At 39.4% G+C, this 10,792-nt stretch overlaps 4 protein-coding genes across 7 annotated transcripts; 3 read left to right on the forward strand and 1 right to left on the reverse strand.

Annotated features, from left to right (window-relative positions):
* Positions 1-143: 143 nt before the first annotated feature.
* On the forward strand, positions 144-3,803 carry Pss (phosphatidylserine synthase 1 homolog l(3)77CDf). 2 transcript variants are annotated; one of them, XM_002048066.4, is made up of 6 exons: positions 144-813; positions 1,788-2,046; positions 2,119-2,684; positions 2,747-2,957; positions 3,030-3,111; positions 3,443-3,803. In XM_002048066.4, the coding sequence occupies exons 1-6, from the start codon at positions 506-508 to the stop codon at positions 3,478-3,480; spliced, it is 1,464 nt and encodes a 487-aa protein (XP_002048102.1). In that variant the 5' UTR covers positions 144-505; the 3' UTR covers positions 3,481-3,803. The 2 variants fall into 2 exon arrangements, with proteins under 2 accessions (XP_002048102.1, XP_070064141.1); XM_070208040.1 differs by lacking the exon at positions 144-813 and adding an exon at positions 1,207-1,244.
* Positions 3,709-4,848, reverse strand: LOC6624004 (vesicle transport protein SFT2A). Its single transcript, XM_002048067.4, has 4 exons — positions 4,634-4,848; positions 4,253-4,422; positions 4,069-4,186; positions 3,709-3,967 (listed from the first exon to the last, which is right to left on the reverse strand). Exons 1-4 carry the CDS (start codon positions 4,703-4,705, stop codon positions 3,836-3,838), a joined length of 492 nt encoding a protein of 163 aa, XP_002048103.1. The 5' UTR covers positions 4,706-4,848; the 3' UTR covers positions 3,709-3,835.
* An 83-nt stretch (positions 4,849-4,931) lies between these two features.
* Positions 4,932-6,115, forward strand: mTerf3 (mitochondrial transcription termination factor 3). Its single transcript, XM_002048068.4, has 2 exons — positions 4,932-5,749; positions 5,808-6,115. Exons 1-2 carry the CDS (start codon positions 4,963-4,965, stop codon positions 6,083-6,085), a joined length of 1,065 nt encoding a protein of 354 aa, XP_002048104.1. The 5' UTR covers positions 4,932-4,962; the 3' UTR covers positions 6,086-6,115.
* Positions 6,116-6,209: 94 nt separating this feature from the next.
* Positions 6,210-10,482, forward strand: BNIP3 (BCL2 interacting protein 3). 3 transcript variants are annotated; one of them, XM_015175966.3, is made up of 5 exons: positions 6,210-6,321; positions 8,861-9,132; positions 9,208-9,284; positions 9,399-9,566; positions 9,627-10,482. In XM_015175966.3, the coding sequence occupies exons 2-5, from the start codon at positions 8,893-8,895 to the stop codon at positions 9,676-9,678; spliced, it is 537 nt and encodes a 178-aa protein (XP_015031452.1). In that variant the 5' UTR covers positions 6,210-6,321; positions 8,861-8,892; the 3' UTR covers positions 9,679-10,482. The 3 variants fall into 3 exon arrangements, with proteins under 3 accessions (XP_015031452.1, XP_002048105.1, XP_015031451.1); XM_002048069.4 differs by having other exon boundaries at positions 6,257-6,761; XM_015175965.3 differs by lacking the exon at positions 6,210-6,321 and adding an exon at positions 8,016-8,046.
* The last annotated feature ends 310 nt before the right edge of the window (positions 10,483-10,792 follow it).

Raw genomic sequence — 10,792 nt, forward strand, 5'->3', positions numbered from 1 at the left:
ATAGTATGCATAGATACATTTATTTAGTTTATTATCGAATTCGATTTGCTTATATTTGGTGAACAGCATACTTGGCTATGCTAAGCAAACAGTCTGGCAACGCTGCAACATACGGCAACGCTGTCCCGTCACAACAAATCGAAGCAAATGTAGTTGCTGCCCGGCAAGTGTCAGATTAGCAGGTTCCTTTGCTCTCTCCGCTCTTCACGCGGCCGCGCAGCATGCTTATTAATTAACAACAGTGCAAACATTGATGCCGAAATCATAAGATAAAACATTGATCAACTGAAGTAAACAACTGTTATACACAATAAGCGCCGCTGCCGGCTAGCAAAAAGCTACAAAATCGGCGTCTTGAACAGCGGAGAATCTCATTAACCGTGGAGCGAATGTTGCGCAACCCTTTGCTCTGCCCGCATGCTAACATAACAACATTATCAGCACAATCACGCCATCAACAAAGACGCTGACTTACACTGATAATTGTATTTCGTGCTGCACAGACATGAAGAAACGCTCAAATTCACGTGGCACACCGACCGCCGGCGATGGGGAACAACAGGAGCATGCCAGTTCCGGTGGCGACCAGAGCACCGCATCCACAAAGTACATATCCGGTGCGGCCAGTGCGCCGGCCACGCCAATCAAACGCAACGATAATGGAAAAAGGCGCAAAGAAGAAATCGCGCAAACTTTTGTCATTGTCAACGAGCGACCGGTGGATGACATTTCCTTGGATTTCTTCTACAAGCCGCACACCATCACCCTTCTGGCCGTCTCCGTGCTGGCGGTCATGTATTTCGCCTTTGTCAGGTAAGCAGGTGCAGCACTTGGAGATTAGTGCGCCAGTCGCGCACATTTATCGATCTTTCTATTTTGGGTTAAGCTGACCGCTAGGCATCCACATCCACATCAACATTAACTTGGCCAACTGACCGTCAAATAGCAATTGTTGCGTCTCGGCGACATGTGCCCGTCAACCTTGGTTGACTTTTTAAGCACTTCGAAATTGAGAAAGCAAAATTGTCATTGTTAGCATATAGGGATGGGCGCGTGAGCACGTGAATTCTAAGCACGATAATGCTAACAATTTTTCGTTGTCATTCTAATATCAATTGAATATAATTCAATGAAATCTCTAGTTTCGCATCTACAGATGCTTTACCAAGCAATTTTTTTCTACCAATTATTTATGTAAAACAGTAACAGTTCCATATATTGATGGGAAGCGCACGTATCCCAATGTAAATAATATATTTCCAAATTGAATGTATTTGTTTTCTACATTTAAAATTCAAACAATCAATAAAAATTCATGTACAAATGACAACAATAGCAAGGAATAAAGTAGAGAGTACAGGAGAAAAAAGTCGAATTTATAACCCATTTTTGTAAATTTCTACCACATGTGAGATATTTTGTCAAATTGTATAAGTTTGCCCCTTGCAATAGTTCTTATCGCTTACATTTCGTGCTATTCAAAATCACGTCGTGCCATCACGATCATCTCTAGTTTAGAATAGAGCACAGATGAACACGTTGGAGATCGCGTTGCCAAATGTGTCGACAGGGTTATTGAAGAGCCTCCTCATGGTTCTGAAACAAATCTCGTTTTTTTTTTTTTTTTTATCAACAATACACAATCATTTCGATTTCATACAAAAAAGGTCACTTAACTCTGGGCACAGGCCGGTTCAAAGTCCGGCGCTGATTAGAGAAGCAAATCGGAGAATATAACGAAAACTAAAAATCATTATATTTACTACATAATTTAATTACATTCCCAGGAACGAGGCTAACATAGATGATAATCTTTGGTCGGGACTGTTATGCATTGTTTTCTTCTTTCTGATTATTTCGGTAATCGCATTTCCAAATGGGCCATTCACACGACCACATCCAGCAATATGGCGCATCCTATTTGGCTGTTCTGTTCTGTATTTACTTATGCTGCAATTTCTCATGTTCCAAAACTATTCGACAATACGAAATATATTCTATTGGCTGGACCCAAAGTTAAAGAACTTTCACATAGATATGGAGAAGGTACGTAGAATCATATCTTAAAACAAAAAATACATCAACCTTAATAGATTAATAATCAATTTGTTTCGGCAGGAATACGGCGTCAATTGCTCGGACATTAGCTGGGAACGGGTTAAGGGTCATTTGGATGTATTCGCTTGGGGACACTTTCTAGGCTGGGCCTTCAAGGCCATACTCATTCGGCACATGGGCATTCTCTGGGCCATCTCGGTGATGTGGGAAATAACCGAGATCACCTTTGCCCATCTATTGCCCAACTTTATTGAATGCTGGTGGGATGCGCTCATCTTGGATGTTATCATTTGCAATGGCCTTGGCATTTGGGTCGGCCTCAAGATATGCCAAATACTCGAGATGCGCGAATACAAATGGGCCAGCATTAAGGATATATCAACAACCACAGGAAAAATCAAGCGTGCCATGCTGCAGTTTACACCAGAGAGCTGGTCCGCCATACGCTGGCTGGATCCCAAGTCGACAGCAATGCGTTTTGCTGCTGTTATCCAGTTGGTCATATTTTGGCAGGTTACCGAACTGAACACGTTCTTCTTGAAGCACATTTTCGAGATGCCGCCCGATCATTTTATTGTTATTGGACGTTTAATATTTATAGGACTTTTTGTGGCGCCCTCTGTTAGGTACGTGATGTCAAATCATTGAACTGTTCGTTTATTCTATTCAATTATATTTTATATTTAAGGCAATATTATGTATACGTCACCGACACGCGCTGCAAACGTGTCGGAACCCAGTGTTGGGTTTACGGCGCTATTATGGTCTCCGAGGCCATTCTCTGCATTAAGAATGGCAAGGAGTTGTTTGAGCGCACGCAAGCCATCAACATTGTGCTCTGGCTGACCGTGCAGGTGCTAATATCGGTGTCATTCGTCTACGTAGCTGTCTGGTGGCAGGTAAGTGCAACCAAAAGGGCCGCCCACTTTTCGAGCATTATATATGTATAGCAATAATTGTACTTTCAACAGCAACGTCAACTGAAAAAGGTTTCATCGATTCCAGCCCTGAGTAAAAAACAAGGAGACAGTGCGCAAAACTCCCCATCTAAAGGTATATCTATCACAAAATTCTAAACTAGCGGCATAAACTATATTTTATAAACACTGCAAAACACTTTTGTTGTACGTTACGTTAATTTCTATTTTTCAATGGTTTTCTGCTCTTTGTGAAAGCTGCAACTACAACTCACTTCACTCTCATTTTGAACTTTCTTTTACTCTCTTTGGAATTGCATTCTACGTGTTAAGCACATGTGCCACGAAGTAAATCCATTGATGGGCCTAGCACAGCGCACTACGAAATTAAAATTAAAATAGTTTAACTGCATTTCAATTCATTTACTAAATTATTATTTAAAAAATTTTCGTTTTTATTTTTCTAGGTAATTTGTCGCCGGCAAAAGAGAAGAAACTCAAATGAGGCCATTTTAGCAAAACCAAAACAAAAGAAAAAAAAACTTAAAAAGCCAAACAACATTCAAAATAAAAAAGGCGATTCTATAAAAAAAATGTACATACAATTTATGCAAACTGTACTGATTAAATTAAATTTATATTGTGTATGTGTATGTATAATTGATATTAAACCAACGAAAATTTGTTAATAAGCAAACGTGAAGCAAAAGAAAAAACACCTAAACTCTAAAACTAGATTAATACAATTTTTTAATTGTCCACGTAAGAAACTTAAGAGCTATATAAGTAAATAATTAATAATACATATTACAATGTTTTCAAAGAATATTCATGAAACGTACTGTACAAATTACTATAGACTAAACCTCAAAGCATGCCGAGACTGTGTTTCTGACCGCATCTCGTGCGTACGGTATATACGAGAGTGAATACCAGGTCATTGCCAGGGATTGTATGATTATGAATATAAGCGTGAGGCCGGCTTTTTTTAACTAAAATAAAAATATAAAAAAAGGAAAACCAAAAGACAATTTAAAAAATAAAGAATAAAGATAAAGATACAACAAACTAAATGAAATTAACAATATTATACCACAATAGCTGACACGAATGTCATGACAATGGAAACAATCACGATGCTGGTGGCGATCAGCCGCGTTTCGGCAAACATTTTCTTGATCTGCTTAATGGGACCCATGAGGAAACACGTGCTGCAACCGAATGGAGGTATATATTAGCAATTAGCCAGCAGATGCGAAATATAGCTGTCGACTCACCTGGCCATAGACACCAGATTGCCAATTGTGTAGAAGACGGCAAAGACGACAATGCCGCGATGCAGAAACAGGGCGATCGAGCCCAGAAAGGACAACACCATGCCCAATACGAAACATACGCAGAAGGCCTTGATACGGGTGCTCCAGCTTAGGGTTGACATGTCATTAATCTGCAATAAAAGCAAAAAAAAAATAACAAAAATAAACCAGTTGATAAAGCGTTGAGTCACAGATCAGTCGTGTGATCGGTTTGGGCGGCGGTTTTCCAAGACCAAGTTTGCAATGAGAAGGCCCAACGATAGATGCATAATTGCAATTATTGAAAAACGCATGTGAAGTGTAATTTGTTAATAAATGGCAATTTAATTGATATGGTTTCACCTGTGTAATGATGCTGCTCTCCTCCTCCGGCGTGCGGTCCTCGCCACTTAAAACACGACGCAGCTTGTCCATTGCACCAGCTGTTTTGAATTATACGTTCTGTATAAATGTTGCTAATAATTTAAGCACTAAAACTAATATAATTATGTTTTTTAAATTTATTTATCAGAAGAATATAGGAAATAGGAAAAAACAAGATCGGAATGTATGATAGAGTAGGTGCTTTATTCGATAGTATCGATATTTCGATAACAACAGCTGTCGACATTTTCGAGCAACGAGTGGCCCACTAAACAACCGTCTGGCAACGCTATCAGTCAGCTGTTGCCATGCTTTGCTCTTGGGTGCGTAACATTAGTAAAATTCAGAAAACAACAAAATGCTATCAAATTGGTGAACAATTAAGATATTTGCGAACACCCAATAGGGTGCATAGTGAAGTTATTGTGCCAGCTGCAGAAAAAATAACACGACATGAAAAGTCGACGGAAAATCGACTCACCGAACAAAACCAAAACCAACGGGATGTTGCATTCGACTTTGGCAGCCGGGAGGCGCACGTGCCCACCTTTAATCTGGCTGCCCATGTGAACAACTCGAACACACTGCAACAGCTGCTCAGCCTGGGCGTTGATCTGCATAGCATTGAGCGGCGCAAGGGTCTGGGCCAGTTTGTGCTGCGCCTGGACTTCGAGCAAAACGTGAAGCCTTACTTGACATTTTTGGCGGATAACGGCGTTTCGCCAGATGACTTTGGCCAAATGATTACAAAGAATCCACTGTTATTTAAGGAAGATCTGGATGACTTACAAACACGTGTGACGTACCTGAAAAGTAAACGTTTTTCTAATGAGGCACTGCAGCGCATCTTCACCAAAAATCCGTACTGGTTAATGTTCTCGACGAGACGGGTAGATCGGCGTTTGGGATACTTTCAAAAAGAGTTTCACCTGAGCGGTCATGATCTGCGCCTGCTGGCCACCAAGGAGCCCCGTCTGATAACATATAAAATGGAGCATCTACGTAAATCCGTCTTTACGCTACGCGAGGAGATGGGTTTCAGTGCCAAAGAGCTGCAATCGCTAATCGTGCGCAAGCCGCGTCTGATGATGATTCGTAAGCCAAATATGAGCTAATATTTTTAACCAATTAACTAATTATACGCCGCTTTCAGCGCCGGATGAACTCGTCGAACGTTTTAGCTATGTGCACAACGATATGGGAATAAGCCATGCACAGATTATTCAGTGTCCGGAGCTGCTCGCCTCCCGCGAGTTTCGTTTGCGTGAAAGGCACGAATTTCTTAAGCTGTTGGGACGCGCACAATACGATTGTCAAAAAGATTTGTATATTTCACCCAGCGAAATAGTGCAAGGCAACAATTTCTATTTTGTAAGAAATGTGGCGAAAAGTGATTTGCAGACGTTTGATTTGTTTTTGAAAACACGTTAATAAAAGTTTATCCGCGCGCAATACCAATAACAGGGATGCACTCTTTTTTCTGTCTGGCAACGCCGCGTTCACGTTAAGTTCGGTATTCTTCCTCTTCCTCGTTTCATTTATGTTTTCGTCTTGTCGCATTTTTTGTTGTGCTTGTGGGCAGTCATCTTCGTGTTTTTCAACGAACCGTTTGTGTTTTCGCTGCATCCCGCAGCTTTAGCTGAACTACGCATTAGGTTTTTTGCTGCGTGCGTAAAAGAAAATTTGTGTATTATACTTGTACTAAAAGAAAACGCATATTATTAATTAAACCTTCAAACATAGAAAAAGCAGCAGCTGTTACATTTAGCTAAAAGCACAAACTGTGCAGACGGAACAGGAACTGTAAAAAGTAAAACGCATATTCTCACGCATACACTTACACGACACAGACACATACGCAGACATACACGTAAATACATACATATGTGCAATACAAGGGCCGCTGTGGCAAAAAGTTTAGTTTAATCTGCATAAATTTACTTGTACGCCGCAATAACAACAAACGAGTTATCTTTAGACGACGTGTTTAGTACAAAAAAAACTAACAAAAGAATTTAAACTGCTGTACGAACGTAGCGTACAATAACATACACAGAGAAAAACAAAATGTCTACGACACCAACATCGACAGAAGATTTGCTGGGTGGTAAGTTTGCGATCACACATACACAAGTACAAGCGCACACACACCCATACACACATAGAAGTTGTATCGATGTTTGTGTGTAGGTATTCGTCAATAATAATAACAATGCAGTGATGTTGGTATGACGCGTTGTTGTTATTATTGTTTGTGTATAGTTAAAAATAGATGTTGCTTTTTGATTTGTTTGTGCCTGTATGTATTTTGTGCGAGCGTGTGCGCGTACATATTATCGGTGTAACTGTAACCACATCTCCATTGCACTTGCCCATATACAGTTTCAAGGCTCCACTTTGTTATTGCCAGTCTTGTTTTGTTTTGCTTACGCATATACGTATGTATGTGTGTTGACGTGTATACGTATTTATTTCTTGCGCAGCAGCCGTTCATCAGGCGATGACAACAACAAAGAATCTCAACTTCGCCGCAGAGAAACAGAAAGCAGACAAAGGAGACTAACGAAAGAGTTGGGATTAGCGCCCCATTCATACGCGCCTCGCGTTCCTTTATTTACAGTTGCACTTTATATATTTATCTTATTTCGTCTAATTGACGTCACGCGGCTCTTTGCCTATATGTGAGAATGAGTGTGTGTATGCAAAAATTTCGCTTAAAAGCGCTTGTAGGAGGGCATTTGCCTTTTGGCACTTGTTGTTTGTGTTCTTGTTTTTTTTTTTCACATAGTCCAGAAATTGCGACTTTAGCCGCCTAGCCGCAATTTGTGTGCGACGCTTGGGGCGCATTATCAAAAACGTAAAAGTGTATTACATATATATAGCTTATATACACACACACACACATACACACACGTATATATATGCATATGTGATAAATGCAAGCGAATCTGAGCGCCAATACCTATACGGAGTCAACAAAAGGCGGTTCATTGGGCTGTACGCTTGACAGCCTCGGATCAGGGTTTAACAGCTGCGCATGATGCACACACACACACATACACACACACACACTTAAAGGGAAAAAGAGATAGATAGCAAGAGAGTCGAGAGTCGGGCACTTTGCCTACGTGCTGTGAGTCAGCAAGCCATGTTTTGCTTTGCTACCCTTATTGCACCTATTTGTTTTCGCTGGTTTCACCATTTCCCAGTGGAACCTGTTTATGGGTCAGCTTTGTTATTGTTTCGATTTTGATTTACCTGTGCAAGAGCCCGTCAGCTACCTGTTAATTTTTGAGTTTTGCTTTATTTTTTGTTTGCAATTTGTGAAAGTTTCTCTGCAAATTTTTAGTATAGTTGTGCTTGTCCATATATCAACATGATTGGTCTGCCACGTGAGTGTAAACATTTTAGCCCGTGGCGTAATTAATTGACAACCATAGAACAGTTATTGTCGATTATCAGCAGCTGCTGTCACAGTCTCATGTAGTTTGCACGCTCTTCAATTGCAATCTTCCACGATCGTCGCCTGTTTTAGTTGAAAATGAAATTTTGTTGATAGCGCTAGCAGACACAACAAAACATGCATGTGTAATATACTAAAACGGAAATTGTGTGTATTTTATTTTTTTGTTTACCTTATCAACGGGGGCGCACGCTCGCACACACACACATATTTATATACACATACATATCATAGTCAAACAAACAACCACAATGGGGGCGGCTTTTCGGTTTTTCTCCACACTCAACTGTTGAAATATGGGACAGTGCTGCCAGAAGCCAGCTAAAAACGAGCCAAAACAAACAGTTTTACTAACACGCTGGCACAGTGCTGCCAAGCTTAAAGTAAAAAGCCAAAACAAGCTGTTGCCAGTGCTGCCAAGTATTTGTGCGCAAACAAGAACTTGCGCTAAAAAAAAAGAACAATAAAAATTAACGGCCGGCAATACCTATTTATTGTTAATTACAAAAACATAGAAAACCTGTTCTGCGGCATTTTGCCAATTCTATGAATGTGCAACTAACTGAATAATGGTCGCTGTTAATTGCAGCGGCACGGCTGTTAATGATTAAAATAAAAATAACGTTAAATCCGCCAGTTTAAAGCCAAACTCATGCATGTGAAAACAATGTTTAATTTGTGTGCTTAGCATTGGCTCTTTTAAACATCAACAATATCGTCCATTCTCTTGTTGTACCTTACAGAATCTTGGATTGAACTGAGCACAACAGCTGCCATGGCTGGCATTAAGAGTCCCGACAGAATTACACCGCTGCCATTTAGTAATGGCGAGGAATATTTGCGTTTGTTGCGCGAGGCGCAACGCGAATCAAATCAGTCAAGTCGTGTCGTGTCCTTGGCCAGTTCGCGCCGTGATACGCCGCGCGACAGCCCCAAGAGTCCGCCAAATAGTCCGCAATCGGAGCTGTGCCCGGATGATGAGCTGCGAAATGTGTACATCAATTATTGGACTAAGGTGAGTGCAGATAAATAAATGAAATGGCCTTGCCAGTGGGCACTTGAACTAATTATATATGCACAACCGAAACAGAATGGCGATAAACAAAATACCGATAATGGAGACTGGCTGCAGAACTGGAATCGCGGTGCCGATGAGCAGCCACCAAAGTGAGCAACCTTATTATATATAGACATATATGTATACATATACCATTTTATTGTATATATTTGTATTGTTTTATTTTATTAATTCATTCGTTTATGTTGATATTTTTGTTGCAGAGATTGGAAATTTGAGCGCTCCAACGATGATGAGGAGGAGAAGAAGAAGAGCTCGGGCTATTCCATACGCTTAAAGCGTCTGGGCGCCAACTCGTTGTTCTCCCGCGAAATTTTATACTCATTGCTGGTCACTAATGTCCTCTCGCTGCTGCTGGGCGCCGGCTTTGGGTAAAATATAATCATTTCATATTCTCGCAAAACTTTTTTAAATATCTCTTCTATTTATAGCTTGTGGCTTAGCAAGCGCGGCATACTCCTCACCCGTGTGGTCATTGACTGAAAGACACCATAAAGAATACAAACATATTTGTAATCAACAATATGCACATCAAACCATTAAACCGACAGGCGAAACGAAAAACAGAACAATGAAACGTTCCATATATTGAGGAAGCAGTGTCAATAGCCAGCCAAACGTATTCCAGCTCACACAACACGAAATAATTTTAAACCTATTCATCAAATACATAGGTACATACTTACATATATAATAGCATACATAAGCATAACTATGTAGTAATTTGTAAGCAACAAGTTATAACGCCTAGGCAAGGGGTTCAACAGATTTTTCTATATACACATCAATTTTATACTGTTTTTTTTTTTTTTTATATGAAAAAACGCCACCTTCGTCATAAACTGAACTAAACTTGGATTCGCACATGCAAAACAGCAAAATGAAACGCGATTCAAAATATCAAGATTATTTTCTGTATTCAGTGTGCGTTCAAAGTTTAGACAACTATACAATCATCAATTCGCCAAAAAAAAAAAAAAACACATAAGAAACAATGCATTCTAAGAACTTTGACTTTACAGACACATATATACGTATATATACACACATATATATATATATTCATCTAGACATATTGTAGCTGAATCATCATAACAATCATAATTTTTGTTCGCATCAGACATGTTTTAATTTTCTAGCATATAAAAGTGAAAACTGAAAAGTTCGGTAGGCAGGCAGCTACCCCGAAAAAAAAGAAATACACATAAACTTACACAATAGTTTTAAGCTAAGAATGTAACCGTTTTTATATTAAAAATATTTTTCAATATGTATTTAAAAAACAAACCCTTAAAATGCATTTGTTGATTCGAGTTAGAAGACATTACGAAGAGAACTTAATGCCAATATATAGAATCGCTTTGTATGGCAAATGACTGCACAATTCGACATATGAATATATAAGGAACTATGATTCATTTTCCACTTTTTTCCTTTAAGCAAAATTCAATTTTAATGTCAACAAATGACTAATAAACAATTATTTGCCATTTTCGTCATATCTATACGACATTTTATTTGCCTATATCTGTATACAAAATATCATTTAAATGGTTGTCGGTTGTATGATGAAATAATTACATTTAATTCATAATAT

This window comes from Drosophila virilis, chromosome 3 (genome assembly GCF_030788295.1).
Source record: "Drosophila virilis strain 15010-1051.87 chromosome 3, Dvir_AGI_RSII-ME, whole genome shotgun sequence".
Classification (NCBI taxonomy): domain Eukaryota; kingdom Metazoa; phylum Arthropoda; class Insecta; order Diptera; family Drosophilidae; genus Drosophila; species Drosophila virilis.